Source organism: Abramis brama, assembly GCF_963993115.1.
Source record: "Abramis brama genome assembly, chromosome: 2".
Taxonomy (NCBI): domain Eukaryota; kingdom Metazoa; phylum Chordata; class Actinopteri; order Cypriniformes; family Leuciscidae; genus Abramis; species Abramis brama.
Genome location: NC_139964.1, coordinates 19,340,616 through 19,363,449, shown reverse-complemented (window position 1 = coordinate 19,363,449; position 22,834 = coordinate 19,340,616). Strand labels below are relative to the sequence as shown.

Below are 22,834 nucleotides of genomic sequence, written 5' to 3'. Positions count from 1 at the left end.
AAATGTATTGTTTCGTTAGGGTGAGTAAATTATGACATTTTTGAGTGAACTGTTCCTTTAAGACATAAAATGCACACACAAAACGGTCCATATTTACGGTTTTAAAGTTTGCTTGCAATTTGTATGAATTATGTTTTAATGATACAAATACTGTATTTTCAAAGATCTGTATTTGACACTGCATAGATATGTTGCTGAGTTTGATTGACAGAGGTTAATTAGGGTCAGGGGTCACAGAAAACATTCAAAAGGACAGAAATAAACCGAGTTTTACTTTTATAACCAAAATGTGCAGCATCAGAGGAAAAGAAAACAAGAAATGACTGACTGATGGGGATCCAGCTTTTTTTTTTGTGTTTTTTGCAATGTAAAAGACAATTTTTCATTATATTTCTGTTCTATTCATCTCTGTTTGTAATAATTCAACAATTGACACGAATCCTGCATCATTGTGACAGAAATGAGCCACTGTAATTCCTGCAAATGTGCTTGTAGTTTTTTTGTGGTTCAAGGTAATGGGGGCATTTAGTGAATAAATTGCACAAATTACTTGTAGTAATTATGTTTCACGATTTGGTCCTAGATTTATCTTAGTGTTTTACTTGAACTAAGCATATAACAAATATCACATACATATTTACTTAACGTTTTAACTTAATATTTTAGATTAAGTTGGTAAACTACCATATTTTTATATGGTATAACTACCAGGTTTAATGCATAAAGACAGTTTATTTTGCCACTAAAATTGAAAGCCTTGACCAGCAGAGGGCGCTGTGTTATACAGTGTGCGTGTGTGTGTGTGTGTGTGTGTGTGTGTGTGTGTGTGTGTGTGTGTGTGTGTGTGTGTGTGTGTGTGTGTGTGCGCGCACTACCTGCTTGTGTGCATTGTAAGCGAGTTTGTGTATACGAACTTTCTTTGTCTACATATTTAATTGTAATTTATGGTTTGGAAATGAAGGTGTTTGTTGCTTGAATTGAATGTAATTTAGCTGCTCCGTCCCAGATAGCAACATTGTTTCGGCCCGGATCCGGCCCACATCTGGCACTTGTGGAATACGGATCTGGCCCACATGCAGCATGGAATGACGGCCCTTGTGTGGCCCACTCCTGTTTGCCAGATCTGGGCCACAAGCAGATCATAGCAATGCCACATGTCAGCCAAGAGCAAAGAAATAAACCAGAACTGGACCTTATCTGAGCCACAAAGTCTGTGTATATTAAATATGGAGTCATCTCAGCCTTAATAAGCCTGTTAACAAGCAGAATCACTGAAGGAAAGAAGAGAACAGAAAAAGAGATGAGCAGAAACACAAGATCTACAACTGACTTCAGACACAGTCTTAGATGAAATCAACTGAAGAGAAAAGAAGACATTAAATCTGTGAAGATCTCAGCAGAGGAGGATTAAACAACTCCACAAACAGCATTACCAGCTTCACTTATTACTAACCAGACTGACTTTATTTCTGTCAGACGTCTACAGAAGTTTTATTGAGAATTAACAGAGGTTTAAATGCAAAATGCAGTTCTCTTACGAGAAAACGAAAAGTCTTCTTTTCTCGAGATACTGAAACCAAAAATTATCCTTAATTTCATGTTTTGTCAACGCAGTGCAGCTGCGGCAGCTGACCTAGAGCGGCATACTGCACGCTCATTGGCTGCCGCGCGGCAACTGCTTAAGCCTACCAGTGAGCCTGGCGTGACGTCACGCCCAATGAGGGCGCGCGCGCCCTCGCGCGTCATAGCCCGCCAGAATGGGCTGCGTCAGAGCGTATATAAGGAAGGCTCGTAGGCTGTATTCTCTGATTTCTGTCTTTTCAGCGAAGCACTCGCATCGCTGATCTCTGAGAAGAAACCGTCGCCGTTGTCCTTCAAGGAACAGCTAACGAGCCAGCTTAGGACAGCCTGAGGAAGCCGGACGAATCTTCGCCGCCTTCAGCCTGCCGTGCCAGCTCAGCTATCCGGCGATATCCTTTCTTGCAAGCTCTTTGTGTGTGTGTTTTGCTTCCGCAGCACTAGCTAAAAGAGCAGAGGCGTTGTTGCAAATGCCTCGCGCCACGTGCGGCTCATGCCGCTCTACGCTCAGCGACAGAGACCGCCATCTTCTCTGCGCTCTCTGCCTGGGCCGGGACCACGCAGCCGCTGCGCTTTCCACGGGCGGCTGCACCTTCTGTGAAGAAATGCTGATGTCGACCCTGCGGGCTCGACTCGCCCTCTTCACAGAGCCTGCTCCAACCGTCGTTGGCCCGCTTATGAAGAAACGCCGCTCTCAACGACCACCGGAGCCCGAGACTCGAGCCAGGGCCTCGCCGGAGTCTCTCCCGCGAGCCTCGCTCTCTCCTTATCCGCCCCCGCTTCCCGACGCACAGCCGACGGCTCTCGCCCTCGATGCCGTCGCCTCAGGGGATGAAGCGGATGATGATGCGCTATTGGACGCGTGCTCGCTATTGGCGTCGGACAGCGAGGGATGGTCCGGTTCTGTCCGTTCCGCCTCCTCCACAGAGCGTCCAGCAGGACTCACGCCAGTGTGGACGCCGAGCTTCTCCGCCTCCTCACTTTGGCAGTCGAGCACCTGGGCCTCGAATGGTCTCCGCCAGCGGTGCCCCCGCCCAACAGGCTCGACGGATGCTTCCTGCCCGCCAGTCGACAAGCTCCAGCGTCCAGACCAGCGCCCTTTTTACCGGAGCTTCACGAGGAGCTTGCTAAATCGTGGAACGCTCCAGTTTCGGCCAGACTCTGCTCTCCGGCCTCATCAACTCTCTCTCGCGTGGACGGTGCCACGGAGAAGGGGTATGACCGGATCCCACCGGTCGAACAGGCGGTTGCAGCGCATCTTTGCCCCCCATCCGCGAGATGGCGCTCAAAGACTGCCCTCCCATCTAAGGCCTGCAGGACTACTTCGGCGTTTGCCAGCCGCGCTTTCTCCGCCGCTGGTCAAGCCGCCTCAGCCCTGCACACAATGGCGGTCCTTCAGGTTCTCCAGGCAGACCTCCTCCGCCAGCTCGACGAGGGAGAGCTGGATAAGTCTGCCTTAACCGACCTGCGCAGTGCGACGGACCTCTCCCTTCGCACAACGAAGACAGCGGCCCAAGCTATCGGACGTTCCATGGCTTCGCTGACCGTCTTAGAGCGCCACCTCTGGCTAACGCTAGCCGACATGGGGGAACAAGAGCGGTCCGTGTTTCTCAACGCCCCGCTCTCACCCGCCGGTCTCTTCGGCCCTGCGGTGAGTGGCCTCGTGGACCGCTTCTCTGAAGTTCAGAAGGCGTCACAGGCCATGAACCTCTTTCTGCCCCGCCGCTCGAGCTCTGCTGCAGGCCGCTCTAACACTCAGCCTCCTGCACGCAGCTCCACGCAGCGCCCATCTCGACCTCCAGCTTCGCAGCAGCGCCAGCGCGGTCGACCCAGGTCCCGCTCCACCAGCCAGCACAGGCCGCCACCCCCGCGGGGTCCCCGGCCTAGAGTTTCGCTGAAACCCGAGCCTGCGAAGTCCTCCTAGCACTCGTCGAGAGGAAAAGACGGTTGAGTCCTGCCGCGGCCGGACCACCTTTCAAAGCTAACTTGTATCCCTCTGCCAGTCCCCTTGATAAAGGCTACTGCAGTAGTGTCCACCGCAGCCAACGAGCCAGTTTCTCAACTCTCTCGCCTGCACACAAACGCCGTTTTTACGGCGACCCAGATAAATCAAATAAAGAGTGTGAAATCTGGTCATGCGGCTCACGCCGTCAGTGTTATGAGTGTAGTAAACATGCCCACGTCCCAGTGTTCATTGCTACACACAAGCACAATCTCCCCTGTGTACCCCACAGAGTGCACTCACATAAAGCGCGCTACGGCCGCTCGAGTGTTAGTTGTAGGTCACGTGCCCACGCCCCAGTGCTGACACCTACACAGTGCTCGCTCTGTCTCACACACTCGGGGTCCAGAGCATTCCGCCACCGGCTGTGTGTTAATAAAGAGCCCTGTGCCCGCTACACAGCACGCACACTCTCATGTAAACACTCACGAGCCCGCCCCGCTTCCGCGCCGCGAGCCGTCACACACAACGCTCTCTCACAGCGTCACTCAGCCGGCTGCCGCTGTCAGCGAGCCCCCGTCTCCCCTCACTGCCACTGCGCGACTCGCGCACATACCGCCACAGGCTCCCTGTCCCGCGCTGTGCGGCGGGCGGGACCAGGAGGCGATTCGACCCCTAGCTATGAGTGCGAATGCATGGAAAGCTATTCCGGGAGTGTCGAAGTGGGTACTAGACACAGTGATAAAGGGCTGTTCGCTTCAATTCGCCCGCCGCCCCCCGCGCTTTCGCGCCCGGGTCGAAACTCAAGTGAAGGCGGATGCAGCTCATCTGCTTCACGCAGAAATAGCGAATTTGCTACACAAAGGGGCGATAGAACGAGTTCTCCCTCCGGTTACCGAGGCAGGCTTATACAGCCGTTATTTCCTCGTACCCAAGAAGGGCGGAGCGCTCAGACCTATATTAGATCTGAGATATTTGAACAAAGCGCTCGTGAAACGACTGTTCAAAATGCTCACCACCAGTCAAATCCTCGCGCAGATTCGCCCGGGGGACTGGTTCATCTCTCTCGATCTGAAAGACGCATATTTTCAGATTCAGATTATACCCCGTGACAGGCCATTCTTGAGATTCGCCTTCGACGGTCAGGTATATCAGTACACCGTCCTGCCGTTCGGCCTGTCCCTGGCACCCCGTACATTTACGAAGTGCATGGATGCGGCTCTCGCACCCCTGAGATCAAAGGGAATGCGAATTCTGAACTATCTGGACGATTAGCTCATTATAGCGCACTCAACAGAGGAACTAGTCTCTCACAAGAAAGCGCTTCTTGGTCATTTGGAAAGCCTGGGTCTTTCCGTGAACTGGGACAAGAGCTCTCTAACCCCCAGCCAGTCTATCACTTTTCTGGGTATAGATCTGGATTCGGCGGCGATGACGGCCAGATTGTCAACACAGCGCGCACGCTGTGTTCGACACCTCGCCGTTTCCATTCAAGTGGGAAAAGTTTTTCCCCTGAAAACTTTTCAGAGGCTTTTGGGCCATATGGCGTCAGCCGCAGTGGTCCTGCAGCTGGGTTTACTTCGAATGTGCCCGCTTCAGTGCTGGCTAAAGTCGAAAGTGCCCCGCAAAGCATGGATTTCGGGCCGTGCACCAGTCAGAGTGACTCAGCGCTGTGTCTCAGCCCTGCAGCCCTGGCTGGCGGCCGAATGGTATCAGCGGGGAGTGACGATGGGGGTCATCGCACACCGCAAAGTGGTCTCGACAGACGCGTCCAACATGGGTTGGGGAGCGACTCACGAGGGCAGTCCGATTTGCAGCCCATGGTCGAATACGGAGAAAAGCCTTCACATAAACTGTCTAGAGATGCTGGCGGTCGAGAAAGCGCTGAAGCACTTTCTACCGCTTCTACGGGGACACCATGTGCTAGTCCGCTCGGACAACATGTCAGTGGTGTCTTACGTGAACCGCCAGGGCGGAATCAGATCCAGAACCCTGCGCGCTCTCACAGAGCGCCTCCTATCCTGGGCTCAGGGCCCGCTGCGCTCCCTAAGGGCACCCGGTACCCGTACCCGGTCGTCTGAACGACGGCCCGGACAGACTGTCCAGGGACAACGTTCCCCCAGGGGAATGGTCTCTACACCGGCAGACGGTCCAAATGCTTTGGCGTCGTTTCGGCGAAGCGGAGATAGACCTCTTCGCCGCGAGCGAGAACGCTCAGTGCCAGAGGTTTTTCTCAAAACACGAGGACGCGCTGGCCCAGACCTGGCCCAGCGTTCCGCTGTATGCGTTCCCCCCGATCTCGATGCTGCCTCAAGTGCTAGCGAGGATCAGGGAGGCGGACTGCGCAGTGCTCCTCATAGCTCCGCGCTGGGAAAACCAACCGTGGTTCCCCGAGCTAATGAGGCTGGCAGACACAGCCCCATGGCCGATTCCAGTGAGGAGAGATCTTCTCTCTCAAGCCAGAGGATCGATTCTGCATCCCCATCCAGAGCACTGGTCTCTGCATGCGTGGGAAAACAACGGATATTCGTTGATCTGCCAGAAGGGGTAATTAACACGATCACGCAGTCCAGAGCCCCCTCGACGAGGCGGCTCTATGCGTCCAAATGGTCGGTGTTTAACAAATGGTGTGTGGAAAAGGGTTCTAATGCTCAGTCCTGTGGAGTCCCACAGGTATTAAACTTTCTCCAAGAGATGTTGGATGCGGGCAGGTCCCCCTCCACGCTCAAGGTTTACGTCGCGGCCATAGCAGCGTTCGCCGATTCGGCGCGCGGCCGATCACTGGGCAGAAATTAACTCATTTCCCGCTTTCTGCGCGGGGCCAGGAGGATGAACCCTCCTCGGCCCCCGTCAGTCCCTATTTGGGACCTGTCTCTGGTCCTAGAGTCCCTAAAAGTGCATCCCTTCGAGCCTTTGGACTCTGTGGAGTCGAAATACTTGACGCTGTTAGCGCGTCGTGCCTCGAGTTTGGACCTAACGACTCGTTGGCCATTCTCAAACCGAAGCACGGTTATGTCCCCAAAGTGTTAGGTACTCCCTTTAGGGCTCAAGTCATTACCCTATCGGCCCTGCCGTCATCCGGCAGTGAGGAGGGTGTTAACCGCCTTTGCCCGGTCAGGGCGTTAAGGTGTTATGTCACGCGCTCTGCAGCCTTCAGTCTCTCAGAGCAGCTTTTCGTCTCGTTTGGAGGGCGCGCTAAGGGTCGCGCTGCCTCGAAACAGACGCTATCCAGATGGATAGTGGATGCTATTGCAGCAGCATATGCATCAAAAGACCTGCAATGTCCGTTGCGCATACGGGCTCATTCCACCAGAGGCATGGCCTCATCGTGGGCATGGTCCAGCGGGATTTCCATTCATGACATTTGTATGGCGGCGGGCTGGGCGTCCCCCTCTACATTTGTTAGGTTTTATAACCTGGAAGTTCCCGCCCTGCAGGCTAAACTTCTGTCAGTCTAGTCGTGTTCATGTCCTGCTCATGTGCGCAGGCTGTATTATCGATTAGCGTGTCTGTTGAGCTGCACGCTCAGGGTATCAGTATGCATAGACCGGCCGTGCCGATCTTGTGTTCCCTAGGTGTGCTTATGAACATGTGTTGGCCTGCACCGCTGGCCACCTGTCATTTCACCTCTATGCTTCATAAAGTGTCATATGTGATCGTCAGGCGCGCACGGCGTGGACAAGGGGTTCCCGCAACGTAAGCAAGCTTACGCAATACGAGAGAACCTCTCGTAAGAGAACGATACTTGGTTACTCACGTAACCTCGGTTCTCTCTAGAGAGGGAACGAGTATTGCGTTCCCTGCCGTGCTTAAAGCCTGTAGCTCGTGTCGCTTCATTCGACAGAAAACAGAGAATATAGCCTACGAGCCTTCCTTATATACGCTCTGACGCCGCCCATTCTGGCGGGCGTGACGTCACGCCAGGCTCACTGGTAGGCTTAAGCAGTTGCCGCGCGGCAGCCAATGAGCGTGCAGTATGCCGCTCTAGGTCAACTGCCGCAGCTGCACTGCGTTGACAAAACATGAAATTAAGGATAATTTTTGGTTTCAGTATCTCGAGAAAAGAAGACTTTTCCCGCAGCGTAAGCAAGCTTACGCAATACTCGTTCCCTCTCTAGAGAGAACCGAGGTTACGTGAGTAACCAAGTATCGTTTTCATGAAAATTGTCACTGGTGTTACTGTCACTGGTGTCACCTTCCTTATGGGTAACACCAGTGAAGATCAGTAACACCAGTGACTCCCTTTTAGAGATACACTTTGTTTAAAGCTATTCATTTAGTTCTTTTGCATAAAATAGCACTAACATTATGTGATTCTAACTTTTCTTTATCATTGTTAATCCTCCTTTGGTCAGGTTTTTCTAAATTGAAGGTATGGCTAAACTGAGTGCAGCTGAAACAGCGACTAACTTATACAGAAAGCGTAGAGATGCTGATCCTGAACGCAGAGCAGAGTATTAGCAGAAAAGGAAACAGAGCTATGTCAGTGACATTGACACACAAAAAAAGAGATTAAGGGATTTGAGTGAAAGGGAGAAGAGATATGAGCGAAAGGCCTAATAATCTCCTTATCAGTTAGATTATCATTAATTTTCTGTACCTCTGACTGCATGTACTGAAAAAAATTAGAGATAATATTTCATATTTCATACATGGTGTATGCAGTCTTTAAATACATGCACAAAAATAAAAAAATAAATCATTACGCTGTCATTTATGTGTACTCATAAAGTCAAAGGGTAATCTAATAATGTGGTCTAAGTTTAAATGTTAGAAAAAGAAATACATTTGATCTTGCCATACCAAAAGTGGACGTTTCTGTAGAATGACTCAGCTCTGCAATATTGGCCTCATTTATATGACGAGAAATTAAAGTTTTCCCCAGATAGATTTTGACAAAAACAGAAGCACGTAGGCTACTATACAGTAAGTTTCACCCGCGTTAACAGGAAACAGGAAACACATGAATATGTTCTGTCCAGTGCAACCGAATATCCTAAAACTCGAACCAAAACGTGCCCAATCCCGACAAAGTCAAGAGGAAGGCTACACGAAATGTCCTTTGCTCCTTCTGCAGAAATAACCAGTCATTGTCAGAGGTAACCATTCATTTGAACAAATCAGACTTTCATTTTCACTTCAGTGCCTCATGACTCATGATAAAGCTTGTTAACTTCAGGAAGTGAAGAGAAACTTGGTGCCGCTCATCTTGATTCTTCACACATGTGAGTAGATGTTAGATGGACTATATATATCTCCAGTCATTAGTGTTCATAATGGTAATTTGACACTTTTATAATTTGTTCAGTTTTTAGTATGTTGACATTGGTGTTGTGTTGGTGATCGGATCGATATGTACGCACGTCATACCAAGTGTGCCTAAACACACACTGTCAAAACTAGCAATGGAAGTTATTTAAATGAGATTATCATCACATCATGAAATATTGCTATGGTAAAATAATCTTATGAAATGCAAGTGACTGTACTGTGATCTGCTGTAACGTGTTTTGTATTGTTGAGAAGTGTGTTAGTGTAGGCGCGTTAGGAGCTTAAAAACGAAAGTAGGCTAGTAAAAACTATTTCTACTTTTACAAATGCAAATAATGAAATGTAGGCCTGTTTTGATCTGACAAGCCAGTTAAAGTAATGGAGTTCGTGTTATTTTGATGGCTGCAGACCATTAGTGCCATAGTCCCAGCTAACAAGGGACGTCCCCCTTAGGTCCGCATTTGGTCCGCTTTATAACGTTCGCTGAGGACGTTCTGAGGACATTCGTCCGGGCCAGTTTGCGAACGTCCCTATTTCGTCCCTCACCTGCCATTTCCATGACAACACTTGCAAAATCCAGTCGCCCATGCATTTGCTTTTATCATCAGACCTGACACCTTGCAACTCAGACAAAAGAATAATTGAACTAAAATATAAATGCAAATAAACTATAGTAAAAATATTGTTTGAATTAATAGTAAAATTAAGTTCATGTTAAAAAATGTAAGTGTTTTAATGTTAATGTTAAGATAATAACTTCATACTACTTAGTACTTTTATCACTAATTAAAGATGTAATCAAATCACGAGTCTGTTTTCAGCAAGCTACAATTTATAATAGGCTATTCATGCATGAAGAAAATAAGGTTGATTTCAAGCGGCAACCTCCCTGTCTCTCTCTTGAAACCAACACGGAAGTGAATTAAACGGCAATTCACTTCTTGAGGCTGGGTGCAGAAGTGAGTCAAATCTGTATCTCCCCCATGTTAAAATGCCCAACTTTACAGCGGAAAAAAACATGTTTACAGCCTGGAGCAAAAAGTGGCTTTGTTTGGTCTATACAGCTAATTTTACAGCTAATTTTGTCTTTCATGACGACTGTGAGGGGGGTGGATTTTTTTATAACTCATCCGTTTAAATTATATTAAGCCTAAAATTCCTGCATAATTAAGGTTGTCCACTTTTGAGTGATACACAGCAAAATCCCCAGAGTTAAATTAACTCTGTTCAGAGAACATTTGGTCCCTCTCTACAGAGAGTTAAAATAACTCTGAATCAGAGTTAAAGTTAATGAGATACTTAAGTGATTAATTAAGTGATGATTGGGCATTAATGATGAACACCTGCTGTCAACAAGTTCTCAGCAGAGGAGGATTCAACAACTCCACAAACAGCATTACCAGCTTCACTTATTACTAACCAGGGGTGCGTTTCCCAAAAGCATTGTTGGCCAACTATGGTCGCAAGTTCATCGCAATTTCAATTGAACTCTATTGGTAACAACAGAACTTGTGACCATAGGTGGCACGATGCTTTCGGGAAACGCACCCCAGACTGACTTTATTTCTGTCAGACGTCTACAGAAGGTCTTATTAAGAATTAACAGAGGTTTAGATGTTGATGATTTATTGAAAATGTATGGTCACCGTTATAGTGATGAGTGTTTCCTTTAGTTGGGCAGTTTGACTTTTCTTGCAAGTTTGTGGTTTTTGTAACAGCTTTTACCAAAACATGTAATTTGTTACAAAGAAAGCCAAAAAAAGATGATCAGGTGATATAGTTTTTAACAGCAGATAGTAAAAAAATGCACTTATATCATCACTGTCCAAAAGTGGTCATTTGATGTTAATAGATTATATTCACTAGCAGTACTCTCTTGCCACAGATTGGACATATTGAATTTTTAAAATACATAATAGGGGATTTTTTTTTTTTAAACAAAGACATCAAGAATCAGCATATGAATCTCAACAATGGTGACATGCTTCATGCTGCAATGCATGCTGGGAGCCACAATAGTATAAAACTCATGGCTCCCAGGATGCATTGCGGCATGAAACATTTATATATATATATAAACTTAAGCTGTGTAAAGAAGCAGCAGGTTTAATTCATTTAATTAACAAAATATGTTTCCTCGTAATATAGAGAGAGAAAGGACAAAATCTACTCCACTGACAGACAAGATGCGGAGAAACATCATGGAAGAACCTCCTGATATGAGTATTATGCTGTTGGGCTCGACTGGATCAGGAAAGAGCGCTTCAGGAAACACCATCATAGGAATTAGAAAAACATTTAGAGAAGATTTGTCTAATGAGGCTGTGACCAGAACCTGTAAATCAGCACAAACAGAGCTGGATGGACAAACAATCACAGTGATCGACACTGTAGGACTCTCTGATACATCAGTGAAGATCACAGACGCTCAGACTCAAATAGAGAAGATGCTTACTCTTCATAGTGTTGATGTGTTTCTGCTGGTGATCAGACTGGGTGAGACATTCACAGAGGAGAACAGGAAAGTTGTGAAATGGATCCAGGATCATTTTGGATCAAAGTTCTTAACTCACACAATAGTGCTCTTTACTCACGGAGATCAGTTACACGAGCCAATAGAGAGATATCTGAGTAAACGTGAAACACTACGGTCAGTAGTTGATCAGTGTTCAGGAGGATTTCATGTTTTTAACAATAAAGATGAAGATCGATCTCAGGTCACTGAGCTTCTGGAAAAGATTGAGTCACTGAGGATAAAGAATGCATACAAGAGATACACAGAACAAGACTATAAGCAGACTCAGGATGATCTTCTTCAGACTCAGAGAGCTCTTCTACTCAAGAAATATGCAGTAGGAGCAGCAGTTATAGGGGGAGCAGTGGGAGCATATCTAGCAGTTGGAAGAGAAGCACCAAAAGCACCAGAAGCATCTTTTTTTGAAAAATTATTTGTATTAATAGGAATAACAGAAGCAGTAGCAGCACCAGGACCAGGACTAGCAGCTACTGTTTTGAAAACAGCAGTAGCATTAACAGGAGGCGCAGTTCTGGCAGCAGCAGGAGGTGCAGTTCTGGCAATAGCAGTGTGTGTTGTAGTCTATTTTTTGGCAAGTAATTATAGCTAGTATTATAGTATTAAAAGACTGTACAAGTATCATTATAAGATGTAAATAACATGAGTAAAACAGACTCATTTTACACATTTACTTCCATATTAAACACAGTCAATGCTTCAAAAGAAATAACTCAAATAACAGAATCAATTTTTCCAATACATGTTTATATTGTATTATACTATCCTGAAGTAATGGTGTAATGTACATTTTTTTGTTATCATCATTTTCAAGATTTTAGTGTTTTCTATCAACTTACGATGTGTGTGTGGCTCTCCTGTTGTCCTTTATTAATTATTGAATGCTTACTTTAACTTGCGGTTAATTTTCTTAGGATTCATGTCATGTTTGAAAGTTATGTTCCTTGTTATGTCTAATATAGCATATAATCATGCAAAAAGTTTCATGCAAGTTGTTGAGTAATGTCCGTCAACACTGAGACGGTGTTTTTGTCCAGTGAAAACTGAGCTTTTAGAAAAAGATGAGGCATGTTTAGTCATGTGACACATATTGAACCGATAGAGTTCTATGATTATATCGGTATTGTGTCTGTTATGTGCTATTCACTTTCACACTGTTGCTAAAGACGTTACACACTCTTCATATGTCAGTCCTGCAAACATGAAATTTACTCACAATTGCTGTCCTGTATGGGATCAAATATCCCGTCTAAAGTATTGCGGTCACGGATCAAAATATAAGCGTGAATAAAAAAATTACAAGCATGAATACAATTTTTAAACACATTAAAACATTTTTTTTTTTTTTTTACAAAACTTAAAGGATTAGTTTTTACAAATAAAAATTTCCTGATAATTTACTCACCCCGATGTCATCCAAGATGTTCATGTCTTTCTTTCTTCAGTCGAAAAGAAATTAATGTTTTTGAGGAAAACATTCTCCATTTGTTGGCTTTTTTCTCCATAAAGTGACTTCAATGGGGTCACATCTGCTTTTCTGTACACAGTTTACTTTATTAGTATGATGTTTACTGAGTTTGGTCTTTTGCATAGAACAGAAACCATGTGCAGACGTTGCGATCTCTGTAACTTTCAGAACCTGTACAAATGATATCAACCGCTTTTTCATGAACGTGCTGCTGATTCTGTGATTCTGTGCTTTTAGTTTGAGGATTTTTTAAATTTTTTGGTTGTAAACGACACCTGTTTCCTTTTGTTTTCCTTTTATTTAAAAAAAATTGTTTTTCACATTATTTGCCTTTTTGTTATAATAAATGAAATATAATACTGTTTATCACAAAGTTAAATAAATGTTTTAATATTTATGTATTTTTTATATTCCTTTTTCAGTTATTTATAGAAATGTGTCATACAGGCACACACAAACTCCCACTGTTAAATGGACAGTAGCACTGTTTGCTAAACAGTAGATCAGTGTTTGTCATTTGGTTTCTTCAGGACTGTTGACCCAACACACTGTTTATTGTACAAACGCTACAATTTAAAGAATTTCAAATTCTGAAGTTCATTAATATTACCATGAACTGCAGAAAAAACAAAAAATGACTTAAACATACGTCATAATTAAATATCTTATAGCGATTTATCCATTAATCATAAAGCTTTAGCGGCAGGGATCATTAGATGAGAGAAAAACATCATGTTTGATGTTAACGAACCAGAATTCTTTTAGTTTTTTACCACTTCATGAGCACATTTTACTGACAATAATGCACTGGAAATCTGCAGTTCATTCTTTTAGGATGTTCAGTACAGCTTCTCTAAGTGTCTATTGGTCAATAGGGTATATGTCGAACGCCGCATTACGAAACCGGAAAACAGAACGCATCGCTTCCGGTTCAGGTCTTTTGAATGTGCTTCATGCATTTTTTTTACCGTTTTACTCAAGATAACTTAAAAGGAGCGAGCAAAGATGATCATAACCAATGTCCCTCGCATGTGAAGATCGATATTTAAAAGTAAAAAAAAAAAAATCTTCACACTGACGTTTAGATATTTAAATAGAATAAAAAGCCGATAACAAAGTGAGATAGGTCGGTTAGCTGATTACCTTAAAATTCCATAGATATCGGCATCAGTTCATACGGCTGTTAACACTTTCTATGACAAGCGGATGCGATGAGACCAGGTTTCCGGTTTCGTCATGCGACGTTCGACATATACCCTATTGACCGTATATTGAGTAATCAAGTGAGAAATTACGTAAACTTACAAGAAATGAGAAAAATGCAGTTGTTTTTTTAAGAAAAGCAAAACTTCCGAAGACGTTCTTGATAAGATCGTGAACTGCACGTTGAACACATCGCTTCAGGACAGAAATTTTTTTTTTTTTTTTTTTTTTTACACAGACCTTTTCTTCACAGAAATATTCAGATGCTTTTTACATGAAAATCTTTGTAGAACTTGAGTCATGAAGCTGATACTTAAAAAAAAAAAAGAAAAAAAAAAGTATATATCCTCAAGTTTTATTTAAAGTTTAAATATACTGTTAAATTGTCGCATGCTTAGTTAATATAATAATCTGATGTTTAGTTAAAGTAATATGTTTGTTACATCCTGAGACCCTGCGACCTCATAGGAGGACATTACATTTTTGCCTCTTGACACAATGATAGTCGAATTTGTAAATCTTAGACCTGTTGGCCACATTTAGGGACACTGCCCACACCATCTTGTGATGATATCACAACATTACACCAATGTCAGTGAGAAGAAAATGGCTGGAATATCAGCAAAACACTTCTACACCAGATCCCGAAAGAAAAATGACCCAGGTAAAAAATCTATTCAAATTATATGAATGAAACAAATGTATTTATGTACAATACTGTCTCTATCATCATATGGGGATTAAAGTGTGACATATTTTAGTAATAGTAGCACTCTAGGACATCAGTATGAAGCACTTGTTTGAGGACATTGGGACTATATAACGTTATTTATTCTACCATGTGGTTAGCTAAACTTGGGAATATTTAGATGGATCGCAATAGCATTGAAAAAACAACATTTGTCTGTGTGTGTGTGAGAGAGCATGAGTTAACATGGAAAAACTGGTTTGCTTTAGTGCAGAAAACTGGTAAGAATTAAGCAGTTTAAAATGAAATTGAGCCAATAAGTGGTCTTCTACTGCTCTCTGGCCATTCCCATTACTATTATAACACAATCAGATTTAGTCAGTTTATCACTTCATTTGTACTGACACTTCACATAATTGCAGGTACTATGGTAAATCATAGATCGGAACGGAAGTGACGTAAAGGCTTGAATGTTTTTTGCACACAGTTCGGTGATGTAAAACGAAAAAGCAGAAACAATAAAGAAGTGAAGTAAGCTCAAGTACGAGTCGTATTACAGACATAACAAAAATATTAAATATTAAAATTTTACTGAAAATATCAGATTTTTTTAATGGTCACTTATTATTTTATTTCAAATGGTACACATAACTCTGTAAATAATAGTATATTAACAACTCAGTTGGTATTTTAAGTATTATGGCACTATTGACAAATTACAGTAATTCACATTTTTTATACTGAAAGATTACTGTATTTTTATACAGTATTTTTTCTGTTTCCTTAAAGGGGCTATATGCTTTTTTCTGAAATTTAAACTCGCGACTGACACCTGTGGCCAAAAAACGGAACTGCTCTTCCTTTCTGCTCGCTCTCGCAGCGCGCGCTCGTACGTGCACACTTCACAAGTCATCTGCTGCAAGGAGGTCAACATTATGTTTGCTGAGGTAAGAACAGTCAAAGACATATATTGTTTGAGATAAGTGTTCTCTTATCAAAACGTCAAACGTGTAGCTGACAAACTACAAAAAAAAATTAATACATTAAATAAATAAATAAACCCATTTTGCCATTGGCCTACACGCTGATGAAGGGCGCACAGCCCGAAACTTTCGTAGAATATTACAAACACAAATCTGAGCACTGTCCATGACCACTTATTATACACAAGTAGCTTACTATCACCAAGTTTGAAAGACACATATACATAATACTATTTAGCAATATTTATTGACTACATGTCTTATTACGTGAAATAAAATGCATCACACTTTACATCTTCATTTACCTCTTATTTTGTGTGAAGATATAGAAACAACAAACAATATAATGTAGCTTTACATGGCTATATAATAATGCATCAGTTTTATATAGCGCTTTTCTAGACACCCAAAAAGACTTTACATTACTGATGCACTATTCATACTTATTTTTTTTTGTATATATATATATATATATATATATATATATATATATATATAAATATATAAATATATATATAATATATATATAAAATTCTAAATCTTACCTTGATGCATCATTTCTGTGAGCAATTGTGTACTTAGCTGAATGTCATACAGAAGATGAAATGAAACTTGGCTCTAATTACTACCCCTCCCTCCCTTCATAGGACAGTTCAGAGGAGATTGACCTTCCCATGGAGGACAGCACTGACGGGAGCAACAGCGACCATGTGGAGGGTGTAGGAAGGGGGAGTGTAAGAGGAGGAAGAGGAAGAGGGAGAGGGAGTGGGAGTGGAAGAGGGAGTGGAAGAGGGAGTGGAAGAGGGAGTGGAAGAGGGAGGGGAAGAGGGAGGGGAAGAGGGAGAGGTGCAAGGACAGGGAGAGCCAGGGGGAGAGGAGCGCGCGCTCTCAGTGCGGAGGACAGACAGCGGGTCGTTGAGCTCATTGCTGCCAGAAATGCTGAGATGCAGGTTTTTCATATTTTACATGTACAAAATAAACACCAAAATCAACTTGTGTGGTCCCAAAAATGTTGTGGTTCTATCTTCAGGGAAAATTACAGCAATTAACCACTGAGGAGAAAGATGAAGTCCTTCAGCTGGTTGTAGGTCGTCTGCCAGGTGTTTTCCTTGATGTAATGGCATTCAGACATGCAACACCAGGGCCAGAAATTCCAACCGGGGGTCAGCCAGTTTGGTGCACCTGCCACAACTGTAGATTAATGCCTACAGATGTGGAAAACAAGTGCTGTAGACAGACTCCAACAAATTGCATCAGCAGAACTGTTCACATGGACCTGTACTGTCTCGATGAGGGCATCTTGCGCTTGGCACGCCAGACGTGGAATGACATCCTTTCACTGCATGACAGCCAAGACCCTGGGGCAGATAACAGGGAATATCGATACTCTGCCTACCGTCAGTTCACTGTGTGGCAACATGGACGTCTGGGTGGAGGTAATAGAGTTGTAATACCCAGCTGCTGTGTCTGGCGGATCAGAGACAGATACCCCGACCCTTTTGGAAATTATGTTGGATATAAAGAAGCCCCCTTCAGAGCAAATTAAAAAATGTGTACAATGACAACAAAGTTTTACTGTAATCAATGGTTTATTGTAAATACTATGTATAAAACTGTTCAAAATAAAACATTTCAGTTGAGCCACTTGTCCTTTTGCATCATTTCCTTCAGGTTGCTGAAGACATGTCCTAGAAAGACACAGACACATACAGAGCTGTGGTATAACATCAAAATGAAGAGCAAATTAACATACTTTTTGTCTGTGGCAAATAAAGACATAGAAATATAGTTTTAGCTGTAACAAGTCATAAGCTTTTCATATAAATGCCTAGACTAGAAAAACTAGACTTTATTGTTGCTGCATGGAACCTGAAAACACACAACGTGCAGAGCTATGGGTAAATGTCAGACCTACCTGTCCTCTGGAGATTTGTGACTGCGCCAACTCTCCTGTAGGTGGGGGCACAATTCCAGGGAGAAGACCGAGGTTCCGTGGGTCCTCTGGCCTTAGACTCCTCCTCCTTGGGAGTCCCCCTGTCGAGTGCAGTCGATTCTTCAAGATTTTGGCCTGGAGCTGAGGGATATAACTGTAGTCTTTTTTGGTCCTTACTGTGTGGACACTGTAGCGCTGGGACTTCTTTCTATAAACCCGTTTGTAACTGAAAAACAACAGACGCCACATAAGTTGCCATAGCACACACACACACACACACACACACACCTTAGCACACCCAATAACAATTACTCATTCCAAACAGTGACTTACGAAATGTTGCCTTTATGGTCCGCATAAGCTGGCCGGCTATTGTGGTGGTTATAATCTAATGCTGCAAGAAGAGTCCGCGCTTCGTAGACTGGTGGCGTGAACGAAAACCTCTTACTAGCATACATAAGAACGTGGTTTTGAAAGGATTCCAGCTTGGAAGTTGTCCTGTGGAATACAAAGTAAAATTACAAATAATTAGATTTCTGGCTAAGAAACCACAAATAAAACAATGAAAAAACATATTACAATTTCAACTAAATCCTGCAAAGAAACATTTGAACATTTTATTCATCTTACCGAAAGGATAAAAACTTCTCCAAATCTTTTAGCCATCTCTTGTTGAGCATAATTTGGGACAGTGCCTCGTGTGCGGGAGAACCAGGTAGAATGACCTCTTTCCTCAAGGTGTCATGATCAAGTGGTTCATGGAGACATCTGCCAAGTGCCCACTCATGCTCTCCACAGACATGGTGTAGTACACCTCGCCAGATAGACTAAAAAAAAAGAAAAAAAAGGTGAAATAAAAAAAAATACTTTTACAACATGACAGAAATTTAAATGCCATTTACATCTTAGAACAGCATGGTGAAAGATAGCATAAACAGTTGAGGATAGGTCAGTCAAAGTCATTAGGTAAACATAAAAATACTGTAGTGTACATATTTTGCTTCAACATACACTGTAAAAAAGAATACATTGATTTTATTAATATCTAATTAATAAAAATGAGGCAACAGATTACAAGCAATATTATTAATTAAATTTAACAAATTAGAATTGAGTAATAATTAATCAAATGAATTCCTTAAAAGTTAACCATTTAAAATGAGTAAAATTTACAAAATATCTTTTATTGCCAACATTGAAGACACCTGGTGTTAACAAGCAGAATCACTGAAGGAGAAAACCATAATTAAAGTCACCATTGTGGAGATCAGTGTGTGTTTTAGTTGGGCTCTTGACCTTAAATTATTAACTTTAAGTTTTGTTTGGCTGCTGTACATGAGTTATAACAGCCAGATGAACAAAGAGAAAAGGTGATCTGATGGTGTTGGTTGTGTTTTAACACAATCATTATTTCACAATCATTAGACCTGAATCACTGAACCTCATATAGAGTCCAATTTATGAGTTAAGTTAACTTTATTAACTACAGCAGTATAATATTTTTAGCCTTTTCAATGAAATCCAAATGATCAAATCAATAATAAAAAATAAATAAATAAATGTATGTGTTTTTTTTTTTTTTTTAGGCACAAACACACATCAAGGTTTTGTGTATGAATCTCAGCAATGGTGACGAACAGATCACCTCTGAACATAAGCTCATTATTTATTCATGCAGCAATGCATGATGGGAGCCATGAATGAGTTTTGATTGGTGGCACCCAGAATGCACTGCAACATGCTTTATAAATGTCACCATTGTTGAGATTCACAGGCTGATTATTGATGTCTGTGTGTCTCCTTTTTATGTAAGAGAAACTTTTTAGAAATTATTTGCCTTACATTGTAAAAGTTAAAAAATATTATGCCGTACAAGGCCAGTGCTGCTATAATTAATAAAGTAAACCTAACTTATAAATTGGACTCTATATGAGTTCAGTGATTCAGGTCTAATGATTGTGAAATAATGATTATGATAAATCACAACCAACACCATCAAATCATCTTTTCTATTTGTTCATCTGGCTGTTATCACTCATGTACAGCAGCCAAACAAAACTTAAAGTTAATAATTTAAGGTCAAGAGCCCAACTAAAACACACACTGATCTCCACAATGGTGGCTTTAATTATGGTTTTCTCCTTCAGTGATTCTGCTTGTTAACACCAGGTGTCTTCAATGTTGGCAATAAAATATATTTTGTAAATTTTACTCATTTTAAATGGTTAACTTTTAAGGAATTAATTTGATTAATTATTACTCAATTCTAATTTGTTAAATTTAATTAATAATATTGCTTGTAATCTGTTGCCTCATTTTTATTAATTAGATATCAATAAAATCAATGTATTCTTTTTTACAGTGTACTAACCATGAACTCCTCTCTGTTTCTAGCCTTCTGACAAGAAAACCAAAAGTGGTTAACTATGTCCTTCATCCACACAAGGATTTGTTTTTGGCCACTGATGATTCCAGCCTATAAAAGAAAAAATGTTTAGGAGAAATTGTTCCAAACCTGTACTCTAAATCAGAGATGATCAGTGGCATATCCCTCTTACAGCATGAAGTTTTTTGGTGAGGTTCTTTGCTGCATGCCATACATCCAAAGAATGGATGACACCGCGGTCCTTGTACCTCCCCCTCTCGGGATCTGCAGTGAAACATCCAAACATGAGAAAAAATAAAGAAATATACACTCAAATGTAATAACACAAGTGAAAAATTTATTCTTACGCATCAAGGCAGCAATCTGCACATGTGCATCGGTGACTATTTCTTTAATGTCAAGCTCACTCATAAGACTGTCAAAAGTCTTTATGAATGCAACCTTCTCCATGTCCCCACTCTTACGATCGGTCTGCCTCTTATCAACAGTGAGGACACTGATGATGTCCATGGTTTCTTGCTCCATTGCTGTATATGTGCAGTACTGTGCACAGTGGCCTTAGGTGCAAAGCAAAAACATGATTAAATGGAGTTATGGTAATAATACATACTGCTCCAGAGCTGTATGTAAGAGTACAGAGAGGCCACCGGCTTCTGTGACTGACCTGGAGAGTCCATCCTTCCGTCAGCTGTAACAGATAAGTGGAATGTAACCATATACACCTAATACTGACAATGCTGTTCATCTTATCTGAACAATGTCATTTATTATCAATATCCCCTGACTTATAAAATATTACCCAAATCTTATGTGGCTGTTTGTTCTGTTCAGTACTTACCAAGGGCAACAACATTATCTTTATGGCGTAATCTGTCAATAACCACATTCCTCTTCTCCTCCCAAAACTCCTTCACTGCATCTACACAATAGGCATTTTGGATAGCGTAGAAGGTGCCGGGTGCCACTATTCCAATATTCATGAACTGGAAGAGGAGGGCGACCTTGGTGTAGTTATTTCCGGACAAAAGAATGTTGGTGGCCAACATGAAGTCTCCTCCTTGCATGCCATATTTCAATAATGGCTGGCTGTTCCACACAAAGAGTTTGTGCCCATACGAGCAATACTATATGTGGGAAAAACATTGTATATAGTTTAACCAGTTTAACCAAATTCTCTGACATGTAAAGTGCTCTTTGATTATTTTGGATAACATACTTACCCACTCTAAGCTAACTGCAGTACCCCGTGAACGCAAGCTGACTCGAAATGGTGGAATCCCTTCACAATCCTGACCTGTGCTCCTATCACTATAGTTACATTTACCTATTGGCAGTTGGAGAAAACTAACAAGTTTCATCAGATTTTCATGATACGTGATGGATGCAGGCTGATTGATAAGGTCACTTTCCACTCTGACTCCATCTGGCAGAGGAAAGATGGAATGTTCCGAGTCTTCTGTAACGTCTGGGTCTGCAGTTTGCTCCTCTGAGTCAAGTATGTCCATGACAGCTTCTTCCGACCCAATAAGAGGAAGCCTGTCGATATTTTCCTGCAACTTACTGTGAGCACTGTGTATATAAAACAAATGTAAATAAATACACATTTTCCTTCATGTATTAAAAAGTAGTGATTCTCACATCACAACAGTTCTTACCGCCCATATATGGGTGGCACATAATCAACATCAGATGGTTCGGATGTGATTTTATCCTGAAGTTCTATCCTGCAACAGAAAAACAAAGGAAATGATTAATTAACAAACCCATGAGATGGAGAGTACTGCATACCAAAAGAGAGGTGCTTGCTACTAGTGCGTAGAATCTGGAAGAAACAGGTGCCACACACTCCAACTTCAAAAAAAAAAAAAATTATATATATATATATATTACATTACAGTTATTGAGCGATAACGTTTAGGTTTTTACTTTTCCATAAGCCTTCTGTGATCTGAATAAGGTCTATGGCCCGAAACATTATTGCTCAATACAAAATTTTTTTTTACACTAAACTTGGGATTGTGCAGCACATATTCTTTTCGTAATTACATTACAGGACTGTAAATAAAATGATGATCATTGGCAACTTACACACTATTCTCAAGGCTGTTGGCTACTTCTTCATCAATGAGTGGTGTGTGATCCAACAACTCCATTGATTTGAAGCTATACACAAACAAAATATCAAAACAATAAGCTATAATAACAGCACATTGTATATTACAAATCTATGGCAACAACACATCTACCTTTCTTCCAAAGGTCCCACCTCCTCTTCAAGTGGTTGTACTCCATCTATTTCAAACCTGACAATGTTGACACAACATTATGGCGTGAATATCCTTTCATGGTTGAAACACGCATAACAGAGTTTGATGAAACAGTAATCTGTGTGTGTTGCTTTATAAAGTACACAAAGGTCACAACAAGGAGCTTCAAGAAATTCACTATCTGAATTCAACCTGAAAAGGCTCACTCGTCCCATCACCAACTATTTCAAACATGTTTTACAAAATAGTGACAGACATCTTTGCAAAGAACTATTTTTGACATTTAGTACATTTTACACAAAACCCTACCTGTCTGATCCCCCTGTAGTGACTGTTGTAGGTATGTGTGGTAATCCTAATTTAATCGGTGTTGATGTTGACGGCGCCTTTCCTTTTGCCACTCCAGTTTTCTTATAGCTACAAGTACATAACAATTGCAAAGAGGGTGTGAGATCTAAAAGCATTTACAAGTGAACTGAAAACAACACAGTGCTATTTCAATGAACAGTTTTATCACGTATTACCTTTTCAGAAGAAAAAAAGCCATTTCTGGGTCACTTCGTATTCCCAACACAGATCTGA

At 42.2% G+C, this 22,834-nt stretch overlaps 2 protein-coding genes across 3 annotated transcripts; one reads left to right on the top strand and one right to left on the bottom strand.

The window, feature by feature from the left end:
- Positions 1-8,481: 8,481 nt before the first annotated feature.
- Positions 8,482-13,193, top strand: LOC311078119 (GTPase IMAP family member 9-like). Of its 2 annotated transcripts, none has more exons than XM_084106805.1 (2): positions 8,482-8,619; positions 10,940-13,193. In XM_084106805.1, exon 2 carries the CDS (start codon positions 10,978-10,980, stop codon positions 11,914-11,916), a length of 939 nt encoding a protein of 312 aa, XP_083962931.1. In that variant the 5' UTR covers positions 8,482-8,619; positions 10,940-10,977; the 3' UTR covers positions 11,917-13,193. The 2 variants fall into 2 exon arrangements, with proteins under 2 accessions (XP_083962931.1, XP_083962932.1); XM_084106806.1 differs by lacking the exon at positions 8,482-8,619 and adding an exon at positions 8,677-8,745.
- A 4,735-nt stretch (positions 13,194-17,928) lies between these two features.
- On the bottom strand, positions 17,929-22,467 carry LOC311077964 (uncharacterized protein; the record flags this gene model as incomplete). The annotated part of the gene is made up of 12 exons (XM_084106611.1): positions 17,929-18,097; positions 18,230-18,426; positions 19,971-20,075; positions 20,158-20,249; positions 20,393-20,542; positions 20,650-20,673; positions 20,824-21,109; positions 21,206-21,554; positions 21,641-21,709; positions 22,074-22,148; positions 22,232-22,288; positions 22,445-22,467. The coding sequence occupies 12 exons, from the start codon at positions 22,465-22,467 to the stop codon at positions 17,929-17,931; spliced, it is 1,596 nt and encodes a 531-aa protein (XP_083962737.1).
- Positions 22,468-22,834: the final 367 nt, after the last annotated feature.